The sequence below is a fragment of the Heteronotia binoei genome, chromosome 10 (genome assembly GCF_032191835.1).
Source record: "Heteronotia binoei isolate CCM8104 ecotype False Entrance Well chromosome 10, APGP_CSIRO_Hbin_v1, whole genome shotgun sequence".
Lineage (NCBI taxonomy): Eukaryota > Metazoa > Chordata > Lepidosauria > Squamata > Gekkonidae > Heteronotia > Heteronotia binoei.
The window spans coordinates 59,582,464-59,606,479 of NC_083232.1; the positions used below are offsets into that span (position 1 = coordinate 59,582,464).

At 40.1% G+C, this 24,016-nt stretch overlaps 1 protein-coding gene across 1 annotated transcript in view; it reads left to right on the forward strand.

The window, feature by feature from the left end:
* The window catches only part of PLCL2 (phospholipase C like 2), a 119,683-nt gene that overhangs the window by 86,759 nt on the left and 8,908 nt on the right, over positions 1–24,016 (forward strand). The window contains exons 5-6 of the mRNA XM_060248745.1: positions 10,336–10,411; positions 18,675–18,784. Of these exons, the coding sequence (XP_060104728.1) occupies positions 10,336–10,411; positions 18,675–18,784 (186 nt within the window). The remainder of the gene's footprint in view (positions 1–10,335; positions 10,412–18,674; positions 18,785–24,016) is intronic.

The window sequence follows — 24,016 nt, forward strand, 5'->3', positions numbered from 1 at the left end:
TATTGATTATGACAAAGCTGAAGCACACCAGCACTATATCTACTGTGCATATACTTTTGTTTTTAATTCCTGCCATAGGGAAACTGCAATTATAATTCTGACTACCAGCCTCAAACCAACATGATTGTGCAACTGTAGTTTCTTTTTTCACATTGTAGTGATAACTGGAATCCTTTGAAGAACTATAAAGAAATACATCTCTTTAGCTGAAAATTCTGATAATTAAAATACATGGTGTAATTAGTGAGAAATAAGTGGATAAAAAAAAACACTGAAAATATCTGCACAGAAATGTACAAATTAAGAATATTTTGTAAAACATTTGTCTGCATAGCTTTTGCCAACTATGACTAGGAGGTAGCTCAAATATAGAAAGCATATTATATTATAACCAGTGTTTTGCTGCCACTATAGATAAGCCACTTTTAAAATTACTTCCCTGTTAGGCACCAGAATTCTGCAACAAAAAATGAATACCGGTGTTCCAGTTTTGCTCAATATTTTCTTCTCTCAGTGGATGTAAGAGTGACCCCTTCAGCACAGAATTTCAGCATTGAAAAGGACTTAAGGGCTGTATATATGCAGCCATGCTTTTGATACGACTATGGTGGAACTGTTTGAGGGGCAGTGCTGCAGTGTCCTGGGAGAAAAAAACAGAAGAAAAATAAGGCCTTGTCTACTTACTGGAAGTTCTTACCAGAGTTCCTGGTTATTCTAGACTTATCTGGAAGTGACAAAGGATACCTCTAGGATGCCTGGAAACTCTATGGTAAGAACTTCCTGTGAATAGACAAGGCCTTATTTTTCTTTTTTAAATGTTCACTTGCTGTTGCTAGCAGCAATGAGACATGGGGCAGGGGGATCCCAGTGCTTTTGAAATACTGCCATTAGTATCAGGTTGTATCTTCTTATTACAAGCATGTTAAGGTTGCAGGTTTCATTTTTTCAGATGGAAGAGTCTTGTGCTTATCTAATGGAATACAGATAAGTATGTGGTGAGGACACTGAAAAATTAACTGCTTTGTTGCTTTGCTCAGCCATGTGCTATGGATTCTTTAAAAAATTAAAATGGGAAACAATTCTATTGTAGTGCTGCTAGAGGTGTTGACCGTATCCCCTGTAGGAACTTGTCTACCTGCTTCTGGTACAGCCTTATGTCTTGGGTGAAAAGCATTCTGAAGCCCACAACACATAATATAGTTACAACCAGTTCTGAAGATTTGGCTTACAAATATGATTTTTGTATTTGTTGTGCAGCAAAACAGAGTACAGGATTTCAAAAAAAAACTGGGAACCTCAGATAGATTTGATTTCTTAAATCTTACCCGAGCACTGGGTGACTGATAGTTCATTCTAAACATAAGTAACACCCAAATGCTTTGTTTTCTTAGATGGGCAATTTTGGACAGCACTCAAAGCAGTAGAAAGATCAATTACACTTCATTATACATTGACTTTGACTGCCTAGGCCTAACCACAACTGGTCTGTAATGAGGTTATGATCGATTGCTGACTTGTTTGCAGGTCCTTTTCTCAATGTGCTGCCACAACTTGACATGAAAAACTTCTCTTGTGCTTTACCAACCCTGGAAGAAAACAAAAGGAGAGATCAAAACACTGGAAAAATTCAAGAACCTATCATTTCTGTAACCTAGACAGGGCTTCAAGCATCATGTATCTAGGCCCAAAATCAGCTTGTAAGACAGGATTTCTATATTCCCAGCATACTATGTCATCCTATACTACAGTCTAGTGACTCTCATGGAAGTGGCAATGGACTTGAAACTCTGACTAAACCCTGGTAAAATATTTATCTCCTCACAATACTTGGGCTGAATTCAGAAAAGGCCTTTTATTCTTTTTATCCTATTTTGTTCTCTCTGTTTTGTCATGTTCTGGAAAAAAGGGTAAATAGTAAATCTAGCAATGACAAAAGGATTTTAAAACACAAATTTCTTGGTTGGCAAAGACAGGGCAGATAATGGTAGAAAGAAAAGATGAAGAAAAGACAAAATAACTGCTTCTGATGTCAGTAAAGGGTCTTTTATAAATTTCCTTTCCCTTATCCAAATTCAACCTGACCTACTTTGCTAATATAGCATATATCTAAAAGACCATGTTGCATGAAGAAAGCCTGCATACTTTAAGACAGAGGTGTCAAACTCATTTGTTACGAGGGCCAGATCTGACATAAATGTCACTTTGTCACGCTGGATCATGTGTGGCATAAAATGTAACACAAGGTGCCCAAGATACAAACTTTATAAATATTATTTCAGATGCTGAATGGCAGTAGCAGGCATGATTCGATTAGGTGTGATATGCAGAGGGGCACTAGGCATGGTGATATTAACATTTGTAATGAGACATAAAACCTGAGTCTCAGTTTGTTATGGGAGGATTCAGTCTGGGAGGATGCAAAGAATAAATGGAAATAAGCCTGAAGAAGTGAGCAGTGACTAACGAAAGCGCATACTTTACCACAAATTTTGTTAGTCTTTAAGGTGCTACTGGACCTCTTACTACTGCTATTAGAAACAACAACATTCAGAAACCAGTGGGGGAACATTTTAACCTTCCAGGACATTCTGTTACTGCTCTAAGTGTAGCAATTCTCTTACAAAGCAATTTCAAAGGGAGATTAGAGAAACTGCTGAATTGCGTGTGATAATGAAACTCAAGACAACAGACAATGGACTGAATTGAGACCTAGGGTTTGTGTCTCATTACCAGCGCATACTGTTGTCATTTGGTGACTGAAATCACTTCACTCTCCAAGATATAGGGATGGATGGATTCACATTCTAGATGTATCTGAAGAAGTGACTAATGAAAGCTTGTGTCCTGTCACAAATCCTGCCACAATAAAGAATACAAGCTGTGCTCTTAGATTTCTTCCTCCCTCCACATCTGTTAGCAATGGAAAGGGGGATCTCTTCAGGCACCATGGGACTTACTTTCTTTCTTTCTTTCTTTCTTTCTTTCTTTCTTTCTTTCTTTCTTTCTTTCTTTCTTTCTTTCTTTCTTTCTTTCTTTCTTTCTTTCTTTCTTTCTTTCTTTCTCTCTTTCTCTCTTTCTTTCTCTCTTTCTCTCTTTCTCTCTTTCTCTCTTTCTCTCTTTCTCTCTTTCTCTCTTTCTCTCTCTCTCTCTCTCTCTCTTTCTCTCTTTCTCTCTTTCTTTCTCTCTTTCTTTCTTTCTTTCTTTCTTTCTTTCTTTCTTTCTTTCTCTCTCTCTTTCTTTCTTTCCTTCTCTCTTTCTCTCTCTTTCTCTCTCTCTCTCCCTGAAGAAGCGTGCGGGTAAGCAAAAGCTTATAACTGGAATAAAATGTTGCAGTTGGTCTTATTAAAAGTGCTACGGGACTTTCTCTCTCTGGCGTGCTATCTCTGACCTTTCCCGCCCTTTCTCCCCTCTCTCTCTGAAGAAGTGTGCAGGCGCACAAATACATTATGGAATAAAATGCTAGTTTTCTTTAAAGTGCTGTAGGTCTCTCTGTCTCTTCTTGCTTCTCTCCCTCCCTCCCTCCCTCTCACTGAAGAAGTTTGCAGGCACACAAAAACTTATATCTGGAATAAAATGTTGTTGGTCTTCTTTAAAGTACTACAGCGTTTTCTCTCTCTCTCTCTCTGGTTCTTTCTTTTTCCCTCCTTCCAGAGGAAGGGGAGGAACCCTCAGCCAGTTGAGGGAAGGGAGGCTTGGCTTTCTTTCTCTCTTCTGCTAAGCAGGAAATAGGAGAGACTGGGCAAAAGCCAACTCTAATGCTGGAAACAGGAAGGAGGAAAAGGAAGTAGGAAGCAGCAGAGAGGCAGTTGCTCATGGGCCTGATTGGAGCCCTGCAGGGGCTGGATGTGGCCCATGAGCTTTAAGTTTGACACCCCTGCTTTAAGAGCTGCTTTCTTTTTTCTGTCTCGCTGAAGTAAACGCAAGTCTAAGGCAAATATCCAAGCTGCAGTCTTATGTTCAAACAGTGAGAGACTTAAAGAGCAATTTTTTTCACCCCCTCACATGCTTTGTGATTCTTAAGGTAAGACAGAATTCCTTGAGTCAGTCCCATGTGCTATTCATTTCATGTGGCAAATGCACACATCTGTTTTGTTGGTATAGGTCAGGGGTGGCCAACAGTAGCTCTCCAGATGTTTTTTGTCTACAACTCCCATCAGCCCCAGCCAGCATGGCCAATGGCTGGGACTGATGGGAGTTGTAGGCAAAAAAAATCTGGAGAGCTACCATTGGCCACCCCTGGTATAGGTGATGTTTGAAATGCTGTGTGAAGTATTTAAATTTGAGTTATTTCTGGTTACACTTTCTTGATGCTTGTATGATTTAGACATTCATGTTGTGTCTGTTCTGCAGGTGAATATATTTCTGTGTTGTATACCACTGAATCAGGGAGTTTATTTTGCAAGGATGAAGTATATTTGGTTGAGTTCTTCATAGTATGCTCACTATAGTATTTCACCTGTTGCATCAGGCATCCATGTACATTTCATAGTTTTCTGTAGAGAGAAATTGAGTGATCACAACTGGTTTCCTTGGGAAACCCGGGTACAAATCCCTGCTTAGCTATGAAAGCCACTAACAGTGCCATCCTAAGCAGCATTTACACCCACCCTTCTTAATCCATTGAGGCCAGTAGGCGTAGAAGCACATAATTCTGTTTATGGATGGCACAATGGGTGACACTAGGCTAGTCATGCACTCTCAGTCTGCCCTCCTTTGTGTGACTCTTGTGAGGACAGAGAGGAAGGAGAAACATTGTATATTGTATAATGTTTTATTTGAATGTTGTTAGCCGCCCTGAGCCTACCTAGGCGGGGAGGGCGGGATACAAATAAAATTTAATAATAAAAAAATAACTATATACCCCACACTGAACTCTTCAGAGAAAAAGTCAGACAGAAATATACATATATATACAGCCAGGGCAGTCTTCTAGATCCTAGCCTGACACTCTTACCCCACTCTATGAAACCACACACTATATCATAGTGCTACATTGTACCTGCATGAATCCTCCCTGTGCTCATAGTTTGGAACTATTATTGCCACCTGTCATTTTGAGGAGTCATTGAATGTCTCACTGGCAGGTGAAGCTTCCAGTCTTCCCTTTTTAGCTACAACAACCAGAAGGTGATAGGGGAGACATCATGGTCACAGAAGACTAAAACTCCTTTCACCTGTACAGTTGTTCATTTCTCTTTCTCCAGTATAGCTGCAAGAAAAGGACTTTGTGGCTGGCCAAGAAAGGGAGCACAAAGAAGCACTATAGGAAAGAGGCCAGCATGTCTTTCTCCTGCTTGCTGCATGCTTCCATTTTCTTTTCTCAATTAGACCTAAACCATGGGGGAGAGAAAGGTTACCAGCTTGGGTCCAATTATAGATTGCTGAAAAGCAAAGTAAACAAAAGATTCTATGAACCCTTTTTCAGTAAAGATTTTTATTCAGTGTGATTTGCTGGACCAAAGAGCCATTTTGTTATATTCTGAACCTGTTCCAAAATACAATAGTAGAGCTAAAACACAAAATGAGACCTGTGCTAGAGAGACAGATGAGAGCAGAAACAAATTGGTTTTGAACCTCATGGGCCAACTGTAGAATGGCACAGCTTTTGATATCAAGTACATTTACAAATATTGCTAACATATGGCAGGTAGGCTAATACTTTTAAATGCCAATATTTTCTGAAAGCTTGTTAAAAAACAAAGCACATACTTCCAAATAGGAAGAACAGTTTCTGTCACACTTCCTTTGAATATGTTTGCCATACAGTTACAGTCTGTTGTATGTTTGAGTTCCCGAGCAGTTTTTGTAATTAGAAAATAAAAATTCCTTCCAGAATTGGGGGAACTAGTTTGGAAGCCCTATGCTAAAGCAGCTGCTAAAGTATAGAAATGCTTAGAATTAGTCTTCTCAATTGTGGATCCAATTATGTTTATTATGTTGTACAACTCTGCATTTGGATGCACAGGGCAAACGTATGCCATTGTTTTGCAAAGCAAACACTAAGAAAAGTCTAGTCTTTGATTATCAAATTATATGTATGAAAATAAAGTTTATATAGGGTAAACAGCAATCTGAGCAGGTCTTCTCAAAAGTAAGTGCCAGTTTATTCTGTGGATCTTACTCCCAGAAAAGTGTTTTTTAGGATTGAGTTAGAAATTACAATAATTATGTTGATCAGGAAGAGTACTTCTTGTTTGTTGCATATGTCAGTGTATTAGGCAGAAGACCTCAATTCATTATCAATGGAGGCCCAGATAACAGCCACTGCCAAGTCAGCATTTTTTCATCTGAAGCGGGCGAGGCAGTTGGCCCCTTTCCTAGAGTGCCGGGACCTAGCAACGGTGATCCATGCGACGGTCACCTCAAGATTGGACTACTGTAACGCCCTCTACATGGGGCTGCCTCTGTGCTGGACCCAGAGATTGCAGCTAGTGCAGAACGTGGCCTCCCAAGATGGGAGCATATACGGCCGGGGCTACGCGAACTGCACTGGCTGCCGATTGTATACCGGGTCCAGTACAAAGTGCTGGTGATTACCTTTAAAGCCCTATATGGCCGAGGACCGACCTACCTGAGGGACTGTCTCTCCCCGTATGAGCCCCAGAGAGCACTGAGGTCAGTAGGTAAAAACAGATTGACCACCCCTGGGCCAAAAGAAGTTAAACTTCGGACTACCTATGCACGGGCCTTCTCTACCGCGGCCCCATGCTTGTGGAATCAACTCCCAGAGGAGGTGCGGGCCCTGCGGAACCTTGATCAGTTCCTCAGGGCCTGCAAGACCAGCCTTTTCAAACAGGCATTCATGAACGGCTGACCAAGCCCACAAAGAAACATCAAAATGGTCCAATCTGGAGATCCGCCATCATTACATAAATTGACAGGCATAGCGTCGATCAATAACGGTACTGCCAGATTTAACTTAATGTTTTTGGACTCAGTAACTGTTTTAACTAATGTATTAATCGGTTTGGGGTTAATTTAATGTTTTGTTAAATGTATTGTTATTTTGCTGTTGTTAGCCGCCCTGAGCCTGCTTGGCGGGGGAGGGCGGGATATAAATAAAATTTTACTTACTTACTTACTTACTTAATTCTTTAACTGCACACAGTCTGAGACTGATGACTTAAGAGGACAGATATAATGACAGATAATTAGAATGGTCAGTGATCCTTCTCTTAGCCAAAGATTCAGAAACATCAGCATGCAGTGTTTTCAGTGCTCACAGAACAAAGTTGGAGTTCTGTAGCACCTTTAAGACCAACAAAGTTTTATTCCGAATGTAAGCTTTTGTGTGCATGCAAACTTCATCAGATAATGAAATGGGGTATGGTGAGCAGAGTTACAGATAGCTGGTGGGCAGTGATTAAGCATAATTAACTTGTCAATTATGGTATTTTGGCATAGATTCTGACTTGGTACCATTTAGCATGCTTAATCACTGCCCACCAGCTATCTTTAACTCTGCTCATTGTAGCCCATTTCCGTGCCTGATGAAGTGTGCATGCATATGAAAGCTTACATTCTGAATAAAACTTTATGGGGGTTTTTTAGAACAAAAAGTGAATTATTTAATGCATTGAATGATGTTAATCTCAAGATCAATCCACGACAGAAGGTTTCTTAACTTCGTTGGTCTTAAAGGTGCTGCTGGACTCCAACTTTGTTCTGTTGCTTCAGACCAACATGGCTGGATCTATCAGTGCTCACAGGACTAAGTAATTGGCTTTTAAATTCAGTTATGTGCTTGTGAAAACAGGGCACCGGAATATGGATGCTTCTTACATTATTCTTTATGTCCCCGTTCTTATAAAAATTCTCTGTGTAGCTTAGAAAAATTAAAAGCATAAAATGCAAAAGACCAAATTGTTAAAAACATGGGACTTGTTTTAGTACAATTAGCTTATTTAGGGTTTTCTGCCCACTTATTTGACATTATATTTTTATGATGTAACTCACCTTGAGCCTGTTCTATGGGAAGGGTGGATTAAAAATTGAATAAAATAAATAAATTATTTCCTTCATTAAAATGTTGTAATTTTTTAAAAATTACTGCGCATTATTAATTTTTTTTTAAATCTATCTTTTTATTGTGCAACATGTATAGGATATTTGACTGTTCTTTTGTTGTTGTCTTCTAACATAGGGTGAAGCCTTTCCCCTGCTTTTGTTGGGTATTCCCTCACTCACACTCCTTTCTGTCTGTTTTGTGTTTTTTTTAATTGCTGTATGCGTGTATGTATGTATTTTTAAGGTTATTTCCGTGATTTTGATTGTTTGCCACTTTCAGGATGCTACATTGTGAGGAAAGGCAACCTAAAAATGTTTTAGTTAATACAAATAAGATTTTTTAAATGGAGCTATCATGTTGGATGGGAAGGAGGATAACTTGCTATAAGGTATAGAAGTTACCTGTGTGTTACAAGAACCATGGTTGGGTCATCTTAGGAGGAGGGCAAATCCCTATCACATAGCTCAATTGTAGGCAAGTCACTATGCAGCTAGTGCAGTAGATGCAAACTCAACTATGTATTGTCAAACTTCCTCTTGCCATCCATCATCTTGAGCTTATCTGTGGCATGGGAGGATGTGATTTCATCATTCAAAGAACTAATTGCAAAGGATGATTACCTCTTGTGCTTGTGCTCTAATAGTAGATAAGTGTCGGTATAGGAGCTGGACCCTTCTAAGTCCATTGAAGTCACTAGGCTCAGAAGGGTGTTCCTCTACTTAGGATTGCACTGCTAGCAGGGCTTTTTTTTAGTAGGAACTCTTCTGCATATTAAGCCATACCCCTCTTATGTAGCCAGTCCTTCAAGAGCTTACAGGTCTCTTAGTACAGGGCCTATTGTAAGCTCCAGGAGGATTGGCTACATCAGGGATGTGTGGCCTAATATGCAAGGAGTTCCTACTAAAAAAAAGCCCTGCTAGCAGTGCAATCCTGCTACAGAAAAAGCCCTGACTGCTAGCTTCCTTAAAATTCCTTAAGAAATGAACCTGAAAGAAAAAATGGATAACAGTTGCAACTTTGCTTGGTGCTGAGCCATATTAGGCCACACACCCCTGATGTAGCCAATTTGACTTCCATTGAAAAACGCTCTGGCAAGGGATGTTCAGAAATGTGGAGGCATTTTGTTCCAGACTGGGCTGCCTTGTTAAAAATATGTATATAATAATAAAATGCACATCTGTGTTCAGCTTTATGAAATGGTGGATCAAAATGTATTACACGCTTCTAAGAAATTATTCCAAACCGAGCTACTTATTTTGTTGAAAGGACACCTGTGTAAATCTGATTGAAATCATTTGCAGCTTGTTTTATTTTTATTAGTTTGACTAAAGCATAGTCACATGTTTCCAGTGCAATCCTATGAGATTTACACCCTTCAGAGTTCATGTCCATGGGCTTAGGAGGAGGTAACTCTCTTTAGGATTGCAATGTCAGTTTAGCTTCTTGGATTTCAAAAGAGTGGTTACTTGGAGAAGTCAATACTTTGTACTTTACTGGTCAGACCAGATAAAGATAAAAATATAAATAACAGTAATATAACTATACTTTATGTTTAAAGATGTGGTTGTTATTCAGGTTTCTATATTCACAAATAATCAAACTTCAGAATTACATGATGGGAACATATATTGATTTTTCAGATTTAAAAACGCCCTGAAGCCAAAACAACAGAGAATCATATGTTATCTTTAAGACTAAAAAACTGATTGCGATGTAAGCTTTTGTGAAGCCAGAGCCTACATTTTCAGATGTATGAATTGTTTCATTTAGTGGGCACAAGTATATATAGGGTTGAATTCTAGCAGGAGCTCCTGTTAGAATTCCACTCCTGAATAAAATAATTCATGTGATGCTTCTGTCCATTGAGCATATTGATTAATGTATCTTACAAAGTGGGCTTTTGAAGTCACCAATGCATGTTGCAATTACACTGTTAATTTTTTAGGCACCATAAGTTCCTTGGTTCTTTTAGGTGCAGATGACATACAATAAATACTTTAAAAATACCTTTTTATAGAGAGCGGGTTCTAGAACAGTAAGTATTCATTGTATGTAATTTTGTCATCAACACTGCAGCAGTAATATAAATAGTTGAAAGAGATACTTTAAGAAGGGCCAGACTCCAGTAGCGGAGAACATATATTTGCATGCAAACTTTGCCTCCAGTTAAAGAATCTCAGGTAACAAAGCTAGGTTTGAATAGATCTCTGCCTGAAATCCTGAAGGTCCACTGTGTGTTGACATAGATGACACTGGGAAAGGTGCACCAATAAAAAGATTCATATGTTCAACAAAATATTTGAACAACTTCATTCTGTTTTGCACAGATGATTAATACTATCAAGACTCTGATAGAAAATGCAGAAAATGTATATGAAAAAATAGTGCAGTGCCAAAAAGCAGGTAAGGGACAGTCTTATTTTCAAAATGTGTATACTATTACAATTAACCAGTGATTCTCAACCTTTTTGGTTTTGTGACACCCTATCATTTCTTAATGTTGCTATATTTCTTCTTTCTAAATAAATAAATTTGAAATCAATATAATTAATTAGTATAAATGAATAAAATTAGTCAAAATTATATTATTGATTGTAATTAATTAATATAAAACAAAGTAAAACAGTTAAACAGCATTTAATTTAAGTAGAAAGAGTGTTCATGTAGTTTTGTAGTTGAAATTACATATGCCCAGTTTAGTAAATTTCAGTGCTTGGAAGATGACTTTCTGGCCTTTTGTTACTCCTGCAGCCTGGGGACTTAGCTTCTGAGGACTTAGGGCCACTTACGCACTAAAAAGGCCATTGGGATCAAAGTCCATACATTTACAATTTTGAAAATTGCCCTGCATGTGATTTGTTTTATTTTAAAACTAAAATTAATTTTGTATTGAGAATTTTTTTGAAAACTTTGTGCCACATCTTAAGATGACCAGTGATCTACTTGGCTGTCACAAAACTTGAATTGGGAATCACTGCCCAAAATTGTATAAATGTTCAGTTTCAAGTTTTTGTATGGTTTTTAGTTTTGTGTTCTCCTATTGTTCATTTATTATAGGGAATATCACAGAAAACATTGATGAGTCTTGTGTGGATTTGTCTATTAATTTTCCATTCCTACTCACAGTAGTTTTAAACTTTATAAGCTTTATGAATCATTTAGAATTTAAGTGACTTGCCAAAGGTCACAAATTAGTTTAACTGGGATAAGAACCAAAGCTGCCACAGCCTGCCAGTGCCTAAGAGTGTTAACTGGGACAAGAATTAAATGAATAGCTTCTGCTTGACAATGAAAGTTTAATAGCATTTTAAATTATATATAACATTTATAATGCAATGTATATAGCCAATCTCTCTCAATTATTCCTGTTTTATATTTGACTATGAAACAGAAAAATCATGCCAACACACTTTATTTTCTGTTCAGTATGGATTTATGTCATGGTCAGATCTCACCATTTGGAAACAAGGCATTTGATGTTACTGGTTGTGAGCCAAGGGTTCTTAATGTTGATTTCTCTTCCAGCTTCCCTATTATGCAGCAGAAAGTAATACTTGCCTTGAAGGAATACTGACATTTCAGGGGATCAGGCAGATTTGATAGATGGACTCTGAAGGAATGCATTTAGTCATGGAGGTGAACTGATGAATATTTAGTTCCTGAATTAGTAGAAGTATTAGCAGGGCTTTTTTTGAGTGGGAACGCACAGGAATGCAGTTCTGACTGACTTGGCACCAGGGGGTGTGGTCTAATATGCAAATGAATTCCTGTTGGGCCTTTTATTTAAAAAATCCTATGTGAAAAAATGGTGATGTCAGTGGGTGTGGCTTAATATACAAATGATTCCTGCTGAGCTTTTTCTACAAAAAAAGCCCTGAGTATTAGTGTGAATTCATTGCTTTCATCCCAAAATAGCAAGATGTTAAAAAGGTTCATATGGTATCTGTGATTTTACTGTTTTTGACAGTACAGCATAACAAGTTTTTGAGGTAGAACTTCTGCTTGAACAAAAGCCCAGTGGGATCCTGAGCTCTGCCCTACCTCACCCCTAGGAAACGTGCTCTGTTAAAAGTATTAGAGGAGCCATTTGTCACTCCAAATAAATAAAGTCTGATTTGGACAAAATTAGAGGTTGCTTTCCATTTGTGGAGCTTTAGGGAAAGTGCATGAATGTTGTAGCCTCTATGTGTACATTTGTGGAGCAATTCCAAATGGCAGCTGTAATATATTGAGTGGTTTGGGTCATTTCTATCACAGAGCATTTTTAGGCAAGTGTCCACCACTCTCTAGTAGTCCATGTGGCAAGCTGCTAACTCAAGTAAGTTCCATATCGTATTTAGGAGTATTAAAGGTGAGGTGGTGAAATGGCAAAGTTGGCACTCTAATTAAATTGGTGTAGTGGATGAGAGAGAAAGGTTTGACTGCTTTATGGGTTCCAAGTAGTGTGCCATAGCATAATACTCAGAAAAGCAACACATTTGCAAACATTTATAAATAATGTTACTCTGTGTATTATAGAACAGATATCTTATAATTTGCATTAATAAGTAGTGTTCCTCTGGTGTTTGTACTATAGTAGAATCATGGAATCATAGAGTTGAAAGGGACCTCCAGGGTCATCTAGTTCAACCCTCTGCACAATGCAGGAAATTCACAAATACCTGCCCCCTACACCCTGAAGTGACCTCTGCTCCAAGCCTAGAAGATGCTCCCCCCAAAAAAGCCACCTCTCCAGAATCCGTGGCAAAACTGGCCTGAAGAAAAATTGCTGCCAGACCCCAAAGTGGTGAACAACATTTCCCTGAACGTGTAAGAGAACTAAGCACTGGTCAACCCTCATGACCTCCTTCTCATGATCTGCCTAAGTTCATAGAATCAGCATTGCTGTCAGATGACCATCTAGCCTCTGTTTAAAAACCTCCAAAGAAGGAGAGCCCACCACCTCCCGAGGTAGCCTGTTCCACTGAGGAATTGCTCTGTCTGGAAGTTCTTCCTAATGTTTAGTCAAACACATTAGTTTCTGTGGGGTTTTTATGTTTTCAATTATGGGTATTTTTGACACAGATTCCAAATTTTACTCTTCTTTCTCTAGCATTGCTGAAGAAATTTATTCTTGAGCCCTGAGTTTTTTCTTAGTAGCTAATGCTATGACAGAGAGAGCTATCAGGTTTCCATTACTTTTTGCTCTAATATCAGGTCACTTTGATGCCAAAGTAGTATAGGGTTTTTCCCCCTTACAAGGGAGATATGACCATCTCCCTAACATACTGGTTTTCTTTGTGAAAGTTTTACTTATCATATGAGTCCCCACCATTGGTCTGCACTGTGTTTACCACCTCAGTGAAAGTGACCTTGGGCTAATGATATATTGGCAATGAAAGTCAGAGTAGGAGTCTCAGGAAGCTGAGAGAAAGGCAGGGATTGAGATTCCAGTGAACACTTTATGTCCCTGTTGATGCTTAAAATGTATGTATTGTAGTCCATACATCAGGTTGTGCATATTTGCATTTATTGTTGCAAGGATATTATATGACGGTGGTATAGCAATTCTGAGTACTACACAGTTGTTTGGAACCAAAATATAAACAAACAAAGAAGTAATAAAGAACTTGTTTCTGTGAGCCATTGCAATGATAGCTGCTTAGGATGGATTTCAGAAATGTCATAGGGTCTGCAGTGGTTTGTTTCCTGGTGCCATGTAGAAATTATGGAATAAGCCCAGGCTCCTGATGCAACAGTGTGGGCTGATGGTGCTGTGCTGGTAACCGCTACTGACAGATATATATTATTGGTGTTGAGAAAGTTGTATGGCACCAAATTGGTTGGTGAAGAAGACCATGATGAGCCCCTGTGGTATTCTGAAAGCTCACTTATGTGACATCTGTTTCAGGCAGTTCTCCCTCTAAGCCGTGGAATCTTGTGAGCAAAAATCAAACAGGATTGGTACTTATTTTCTTCTTACATAAGTTCTTTAGACAAATAGCAATCCCCAAAGTATAGTTCCTAAGGCAAGTTATCATTCATTCCTTACCATGATCTGCCTTTGAGGTTCTTTCTATGCACTGTATTGGAGTTGAAAAAAACCTCTGTCTTGAAAACCCTGAGATTGCATTCTTGTGCTTCCCTATTTGAAATTATAACCAATAGATGTAAGCCACTGTGCCACAAAAAAAGAGAATTGTCATTAATTGGAGCCTCATACAGTTGGCAGAAAAGAGGCCTTCAATATTTCTGTCAAAATCCAGTAGGTGTGAATTAATTCTAAAGCATGTACCCTGCACAATGTAATATTATTTCTGAGACATGTATTTGCTTGAACATATTGATTGAGAAAATAGGCATTTATTAATTCTTTTCCATGTGGTAAATGGATGTGTACAGATCAGCAAAAGGGCATTATTGTTCATAAAATTTATACCCTGCTGTTTGATCCTCATCAGGGTCACCAAGGATTAAAAATAGATTTAAAGCAGAAATAATAAAAACATGTCTTAAAAACCATTAAACCACACACAAGTATGTCATTAAAAAAACCAAGCTAAAATATACATACAAAACCTAAAGATTACAAATTAAACTATGGGAGTGGAAGGAAGGATCACTGAAGGAATGCTAGATGAAACAAAAAAGCATGTGCTACTGGAAGGTGGAAGTAGAATGGAACAGCTGAGACATTCTTGGGAGAGAAAGTTTTGTTGCCTTGACCAAGAAGGTTCTCTCCTGGATTGCCATGGGTCTAATCTCTGGAGCCAGAGGCACCCAAAACAGGAACTCAGAAAACAACTGTAGAATTGGGGGAGGGGCTCCACCCACAAACAGCAATGTCATCACATGGAAGTAATGCCATCATGTCATGGACACACTGTTTTGAGGGTAAAACTCTATGGCAAAATTGCTCTCAAACCATAGAGTTTTGCCCTCAAACTAGAGCATCTCCATGCAATGTTCCCAGCATGTTGATGTCACTTCTGTGTGTGGATGTCACTGTTTGGGGGTGGGGTTTTCCCTGCTTGCCTGCTGTCTAATAGTGGGGAGAAGCCCCCCAAAGTGGGGGATCCTCACAGATCTGAGGGAATGGCAATCCTATCTTTCAGCTGTGTTGTCCCCAAGACACACAGGGTTTTAAAGGTCAGCACCAACAGCTTGAATTGTTCCTGGAAATAAATTGAGAGCCAATATAGATGGCAAAAACTGCAGTGATATGGTCCCTATGACCTGCTGCAGTCAACATCCTGGCTTAAGCATTCTGTACCAATTGACATTTCAAATATTTGAAAGGCAGGCCCACATACACATGGAGTGCATTGCAGTAATCTAGTCTAAATGTAACTAGGCCAAGTACTAGAGTGTCCAGATCTTTTCTGCTCAGGAAAGGCCACAGATGGCTAAGCAGTAGAAGCTTGTCAAAGGTGCTCCTGGCCACAGAAGAAAGCTGGTCCAGAAGAATGCCATGATGGTTGGTATTGAAAGATGATGCAAGGTCCAGGAAAATTAACAGAGTTGTACTTCCTATGTCCATCTCCTGGCACAGGCCATTCAGCAGAGTGACCAAGGCGGTTTCAATCCCATAACCAGGCCTGGAACCAGACTGGAAAAGATCCTGTCAAGCATATGAGTATTAATCTTGTTATTTTTCTATAATGCTTTTCTGAATGTATTAGAAGTCATTGAGTATTAGGACATGCACCCACTCCCTGTTTCCTTTCTGTGCATTTCCCTCAGTCTCGTTCAATGTAGCAAATGTAGGAATGCTTTGAAGGTGGAAGGCGCCAAAACTGTTCCCAAGCTAAGGCCTGGGAAGACAGGAGATTGTAACCGCAATAGATAGTTGAATGCATAAACTGTAGCAGTTCACACACTGGTGTGACATTCCTCCCTTATCTCCCTTTGCTTCTTTGAAGTATCTTTTAATACTGTATGCCTTTCATTGTCCTGTATCACTTTCAATAAGTCCATTGAAAGAGCAACACTGGATTATCAATAAACTAGAACTTTGCAACAATGTCTGGTTATTAGAATTTCCATGCTTGACAGATCCAAGCAATCCACTTCATCCAGAAATGCTTAAAGTTGCTTGAAGGAATACAATGAGTGGTTGGTTGGGGAAGCAATGGCATGGTTCTTATATCAAGATGTCACTTGTAAAATGAAAAACTACAGAATTTTTTAACTTCTTGTAGAACTTCTAGATCACATTGTGAACTAATTGCAATATAGAATGGTCCTTCTGTCATGACTCTGAGTAGCCATTTCACACCTGAGTCCTGAGGGAAATGTACTTGGAGGCTGTAAGCAGGGCAGTTCTCTTCACAGATATTGAACAAATGCTGTTTTCTAGTAAGGCAGATTTTGTAATTCTCCACAAATTTGACTGAAATACTCAACCAAGTAGTAATTTCAGCATTTACTACTTTCTTAAATACATTCATATAATGTTTGTGACTGTATTTATTATCCTGGGATTTCCTGACTTAGTTTAGTTTAATTTAGATTTGGGCTTATGAGTTACAAAAGATGTGCATTAACCATTACCAAAGACTTGATGTTAAGAGACCTTGTGCAGATGCTTTAGAATGTTTATAATTTACATGATTTATAGTCTGCCTTTTTCAGTGGGATTCAAGGGAGGATTGTAATGCTCTCCATGCCTCAGAAACCCTCATGGAAGAAAATTAGGGATAAACTGAGACCCAGTTCACAAAACCTCTCCATAATTTGGTGATGCATAATGAAATGGAAATTTTATTTAGTTATTAAAACATGTATATCCCACCTTTTGTCATGGTTCAAGGCAGCTTACAATAATAAAACAATTTTCAGTTTAAAAACATAAATAAAATACACCACAGATCTCTCCTCCCCCTTAAAAGATGCCTGCAATTCAGACTCCCTCAGGAGACCTGGCAAACAGATGGGCTTTGCAGCACCACCTGAAGATCACTAAGGAGAGCCTCCTTCACTCTTCATTTATTCGATTTCACAGAGCTGGAGCCACTGGGGAAAAGGCCTGGGCTCTGGTCGATGCCAGATGGGCCACCCTAAGTGGTGGGATGGCTGCTTGATGACTACAGTTGGGTCAAAGGAGACACAATGCATTCTCTGATGGGCTGTAATATGTTACTTGTGGGCTATATATTACATGTCCCGAAGTGCCCTTGGATTTGCTCATCATAAAACCTTTCTGGGACAACTTTTGGCATGTAAATTTTATTCTTTAACCAAAGAACAGACGGATGGCTGAGCGTTAAGTCTACTAGATGAAACTGGTATAATTGCTTATACCTATTCACCATTGCATCTCCATTAGCACTAAAAATAGCTTCTTTAGCATCTAATTGGGGCAATTTATGCAGTGTGAAAGTGTCTAGTTATATAATTATTTCCTTTGTTATTTCATGTTAATCCACACAGTGGGCTTTTAAAATATTAATTTTAACATTTCCTCTACTTCCAACAAGTTGATCTGTTTTACATGCCAGTTCCATTATGGACACAGACCCTAGCTTAAAGAATACTTTCTGTTATGACTCTGAGGAGTCATTTCACACATGAACCAGAATAAAATTGCAGATGTGTCTGAACTATCACCAGATATAAAACCAATATAAATGCACTAATATAGCTAATTGCTGTGATTCTACAGCTTGAGGAAAGTCATTTCAGAGTCATTACCTTAGTTCCCAAGAACTGTTACATCCTGCTGTCTCTCTCTTTCTCTGTTTTGGTAAGGTGTAATGGAAATTTTACAAAATGTTAAAGGAAATGGCATTCACAAAAATAAACACACACACATATATAATCTCTGCAGTTTATTAGCTATTCAGTGGTTTGACTGTATTATAATTAATCAGCAGATGTCTAACAGATAATAGATTTCTCTTCTGATCTTCTTTTATAGTTACATTGTCTATATTATAGTAGCAGTTAATCCACTGACACCAATCCATTGTAGAAGCTGTCCTTACCTGAAATAGAACACATGATTCCTTGGTACTTTCCAGCACTCAAAGCCCTCTACAGAATGCAGAGTGCATGCTGGTGTGTTCAAATTGTGAATAATGGTACCTATCCTCTGCTTGTGGGACATGATCTTGGTGAAATTTCTTTTCCTTCCATTTCCTCTGAATGCATGGTCAGTGTTACTGCTGGTATAATGTTCCTGGCTGCACTTAAGAGTGCTGGTATAGTGTTACTGGGAATTTTAAGCAATAAGGGTTGTTGACTGTGGCCTACCACTAAACATGCATAAATTAGGGTTTGGGCTTGTGGTTTTTAAACAGAAAACATGACTGAAAATCGATGCATTTTAAAATTATGGGTTAGGTCCAGAGATCTTCAGCTAAGAAAGGATATGTGCATTGTCTACATGATTGGGAATGTCTGAAAAAGGATTCTTGATTACAGAAATTATATGTATGTGTATACATTTGCTATGTGCATTGATGCCATGCTCACAAGTCAGTGGTTATGCATAGGCAGGGAGTAAGCAGCATTTATGCATGTTACTTTTTTTCTGTATTTTTTTTGCTTCTGATTTGACAGTTTAGTTGTTGAAGGACAGCTGATGATGTAAGATATTGTTTTTCTAGGAAATCTCCTGGTTGGTTTTATATATATATATATATATATAACAAATATTTGAATAATGTTTTCCTTTCTCCCCCAGCAATGGAGTTCCATGAAAACTTGCAAAATATAGGTGCAAAGGAAGGTTTAAAGGAGAGAAAACTACAGAAAGCTGTGGAGAATTTTACCTGGAATATTACAATTTTAAAGGTAATGCCTATTTAATTGTACTTCAGAAAAAGTTGAGTCAAAATGACAAAGAGAAGTGGGAAAAATGGACACCCCCCTTTTTTACCCTGTGACTTACTTTGGGATCTGCTTGACCCCCACATACTGAATAACTAATGTATATTTATTGCTCTGGTAAGTAAACCACAGGTTACCATTGTTAGTTCATTGCCAAAAGAATGCCTGTCAACAGACTGACATCAAGTGCAGATCTTCTGAGTAGAGAAAAGGGTGGGTTTTAAAAATCATAAATGGAGCTTTTATTTTGAAACTTAAGACCTGAAAAATTATAGCACAGTTCTTCTATGTAGCATTAGTTGGACACAGCTAGAATGTTGGATCCAATGTTTGTTTGTGTTATCTTGAATAAGATGGGAAGGTCATAAAAAAATCAATATGGCATTATTGAAGACTCAAACAGGAAAAGGTGAAAGAAGTGAGTGCATTGTAAAGTAAACAGTAAAATCAGTGTAGAGAGAACCCCTTCCAACCCTCCCAGCAATTAACACAGAACAATGGTCACATTCAACAGCTAGTTTCCTTATCACTACCCTTCCAGGAAGCCCCACCAAACAATGGGCACATCCACAAACCAATTGCCCTTTCACCACACCCCCTCCAGCCTAGAAATAGCAGCTCTCCAGCAGCCCTGGCCTCACTCAATGCACAGCAGCCAAGAAGGTCAGAGCGCCTGCTCCGGCTGCAACACCACTGAGGATGTTCTCCGCAGCCGAGAACGAAACGTCTGGAAGAAAAACTTTCTCCAGTAGAACATGGCACTTGAGCCCGAAAGATTCTACAAACCCTAATGATGTTACCAGCCGTGAAAACCTGAAATCTTTGAGAACAAAGAAAGATCCGTGTAATAAAATAATAATGTAAATGCACCTGTGAATTCGTACTGATCTGCAGGGATGTTGAACTGGTGTAAAACTGTCTTGGCAGTGCAGTGGATTTTCTGAAGCAGCTTTCTTCTTGATTTCAGACTTCATCTTTTGGTTGAGGCGGCAGGCTTTTGGTTTAGGCAGCAGCTGTCCTATTCCAGCGACTATTCCATCAGTTGGCCTCCCTTGTTGTGACATCATGTTTCACTATGGTGCTATTGTTATTTATTATTATCACCATCATTTCTTTTTGGGCCAAAAATTGCTTATTCTGTAAAATGTGCCCTTCCCACCTGTGATGAACCTTATTTTGTTTTATTGTTCTATTGTGCTTGGTTGGCTAATTTTATTGCATTTTAAAAAAAATTAAATTGTAGGTTTTTATGGTTATTCAGATTATGTTGTGATCTGCCCTGAGCCCGTTATGGGAAAGGGTGGACTATAAGCCTACTAAATAAATAAATAAATCTGTCCATTTCATTCCAAGTACATGTTCAGTCTCCTTAGCCCATTCCACTCATATCCAGTAGAAAATATAAGACAAAAAATTAATACAGTATGTAAATTTAAACTACATTAATAGAAAACAGCAAGAGTCTAGTAGCACCTTAAAGACTTAACAAAATTAGGATGCCTAGGGTGTGGCCCTGGGGGTTAGGGTGCTGAATTGGACTTCCCCTGGGAAGGTGGGGGCCATTCCATCCCTCACAGGTGATTTAAATAATGTGAGAGGGTGCCCAGAAGCAGCCGCTGCCCTTCCTGTGCCTGGAAAAGGTCCCCCTGATTGGCGGGGCCTTAAAATCACCTGGAAGGCCGGCACCTTCCTACTCCTGGGCGCGCTCCCAGTCACATGGCAGAAGCCATTTAAAGAGCCTGTCAGCCAGGATGCCTAGGGTGTGGCCCTGGGGGTTAGGGTGCTGAATTGGACTTCCCCTGGGAAGGTGGGGGCCATTCCATCCCTCACAGGTGATTTAAATAATGTGAGAGGGTGCCCAGAAGCAGCCGCTGCCCTTCCTGTGCCTGGAAAAGGTCCCCCTGATTGGCGGGGCCTTAAAATCACCTGGAAGGCCGGCACCTTCCTACTCCTGGGCGCGCTCCCAGTCACATGGCAGAAGCCATTTAAAGAGCCTGTCAGCCAGCTGGGTGGCATGGTCTTTAAATCACATGGAAAAGGCCGCGGTGGAGGTGCTTGAAGGCTGCCCCCCCTGGTGATTCAAATCACATGGGAAGAATGGCAGGAGCAGCCACTATCCTTCCCACTTGATTTAATGACCCTGTTGACCAGGTTGTCAGGGGGCTCTTTAAATGGAGGGAGGGGGGCTGACCCAGCTGCTTCTACTGGCGCTCCCATGTGATTGGGAGAGTGCTCAGAAGCAGGCCCCCAGCCTCCCGGGCAGTTTAAAGGCTGATCAGCGGGACCTTTCCTGGCCAGGGAAAGGGCAGCAGCTGATATAAATTGCCCAGGAGGGAGGGGGTGGTCCCCACCATCCCACCCTAGGGTGCCAGCAAGCCTGGCACCGGCCCTGGCTATGAGCTTTCTTGAATCACTGCTAACTTTTTCACTGACTTCTGAAGAAACAAACAGTGACTCATGAAAGCTCATATTCTGTCACAAATATTGTGGTCTTTAAGGTGCTGCTGGACTCTTGCTCTTTTCTGTTGCTACAGAAAGACTAACACGGCTACTCATCTTGATTAAACTATAATATTCAGCATATGTATGAGCATGCTAATACTCTGACTTGTGGAGCTGATTAAACTGAGAGATTAATGTGCAAGGTCATCCAGTAAGCTTCATGAGCTTGGGCCTTTCACACTGAAATTCAGTACATCTCAGGCTGCCTCACTGTACTAGTGAACAGTCTCTTCCACAGTCTTCTCAAGTAGGAATTTTCATAAGGGAAATTATAGAGGTAGAGGAAGCATCAGAGATAAAACTACACTTCAGTTTTTGTTTCTTAAAAATTATATTTGAAAGAGTACCATTTTTGTTCACCCCCCCAATCTTCTGTTTACCTTTGTTACTTCTAAAATGTTCTAGAGCTAGCAGAATCCTCAGTTCATCGTCAGTCTTGCTGTGCGTCCTCATTGGGACTGCCGTGAGGCAGGCCTGCCGTGGAGGTTGATTGACAAGGCTAGAATTCTTCCAGCTCTCATGTAGTCCTCTGTTAAACAGACTATGTCTGCCCCATCCCCCGTTTAATGGGCTCCCCGCAATGGCAGATCGGCCACATTTCCCCAGTTCCTTTTTTGCCACTGTTGGAGTTAGTTCAGTTGTCAGTTTCTTCCAGATTTCTCCTCAGAAATGGCTTCTGAACCAGTATTTAAAAAATGCATTTGGTGTGGTGTTAAGATACCCACTTCTGATGATCACGATTTCTGCCTGATCTGTTTGGGGGAGGAACATAATGTCCCAAAATGTAGCATCTGCCAGGCATCCACACCGAAGGCACGAACTGACAGGGAAGCTCGTCTCAAAGCAGCCCTGTGGCAGAGAGCGTTTTCATCTATACTCCAGGAACAGGAGGGGCAAGAGCCTTCAGGTGCTGATATAGAGGGAACCTCAAGTTCTACCTCTGTGAGATCAGTCCCCTTAGTCCCATCTTCAACACAGTTGAGACCTCCCAAACGTGCAGCTTCTGTGTCAGCAGGGAATCGGGGCAGGCATGAACAGTCACGGATGGAGGAGACGGCTAGAGCAGAGTCTGAACCTCCGCCTCTAAAGAAATTAAAGAAGTCAAAGACTAAGCACAAGCATAAGGCTGTCGAATCTGCTTCTGGCCGATAAGGCTTTGAAGGAGTCAATTCCAAGAACCCCATCTCCACACTTTTTGGATCCTGGGTCCTTATGAAATCATGATCCTGGATTTGCTGTAGGGACAGCCCCTGTGGAGGTCCCGATTGTGCAGGAGAGATCTTGACCCCATGGTGTTGGAAATGCTCAAGTGGGTGACTTATATAGCGTTGGATCAGTGGGCAGCATGGAACCCTGGCTATTAGATGAGACTGAGAGTCTCTCAGCAGTGGGTAACTACCCAGTACCCAAGGACTGGAACCGAGATTATGATCGTGAGTCTTCTGTCTCAAGATCAGAGGTCAATTTGAATCCATCACCTGATGAGAGCCTGGGAGATGTATTTGCTTCTCCAGTTAATGAGGACTTTAAGTTGTATAATGAACAGATGGTGCGCATGGCGCGTGCCTTAGAGATTAATGTAGCAGTTTCAGATACAAGACCTAAAGATAAAATCCTGGCACGTTTGTCAGCAGAGTCACCAATCACAATAGCATTCCCTATATTGGAGGGTTTAGATGAGTTGGCACTGCAGATATGGAAGACTCCTGGGTCAATGCAAGCAACACCAAGGAAACTAGAGCATTTGTACGGGATAAAGCCTAATAATGCAGAGTATCTGGTGCAACATCCTGTGGCTTCATCTGTCATTATTGAGGGCATGCAGATGCACTGCAAGCCAGGTCAGCATAATTCTCCATCAGATAGAGAAGGTCGACATTTAGATTTTATAGGAAGGAAGATATATGCCTCAGCTGCTTTAAACTTTAGAGTAGCCAATTATGAAACAATTATGGGAGGCTACCAATTGTTTTTGTGGGAGGGCATCCAGAAGTACATTGAGATGCTCCCTCTTGAGGCCAGATCACTTGCTAGAGTAATTCATTCAGAGGCTATTCGCCTATCGAAACAACAGATTAGTGCTGGAAAGCACTCAGCAGAAATTGCAGCATGGTCAATGGCTTCAGGCATTGTTCTGAGATGTCACTCATGGTTGCGTACAACCACTCTCCCTTTGGAAACTCGAACATGGGTGGAAGATTTACCGTTCCATCGTACATCTCTCCTTGCACAGAATACTGATGAATTCTTGTCAGAGATTAAGAAAAGCAAGCAAGCAAGCAGCGAGATCTTTAAGTGTCTACTCTGGTGGAAATCAGCAGGGATATCGCTATACACCACGACAACAGCAGTTCTCTTCTCCATTTTACAGATCTGCTCATCCTTTTGGCCAGCAACCCTTCCAGTATTCTGGTCGCCAGTTTAATAATCAATCGGTTCCCTTCTACAGGAAGTGTAATGCTCCTAGGTCAAGAGGACCCTTCCAGCAGAGGGACCAGCAGCAACAGCAGCAGCAGCCAAGACTCTGACTTCTGCAGGAGCAAGGGGGAGGGAGCAATGTTTTCTGGATCGTTTGTTTAATTTTGTTAATGCCTGGGAGGAAATTTGTTCTGATTGCTGGGTTCTGTCCGTGATCAGTTCAGGTTATAAGTTAGAGTTTTGCTCCCATCCAACCCTTTTGCAGGGGTACACTGC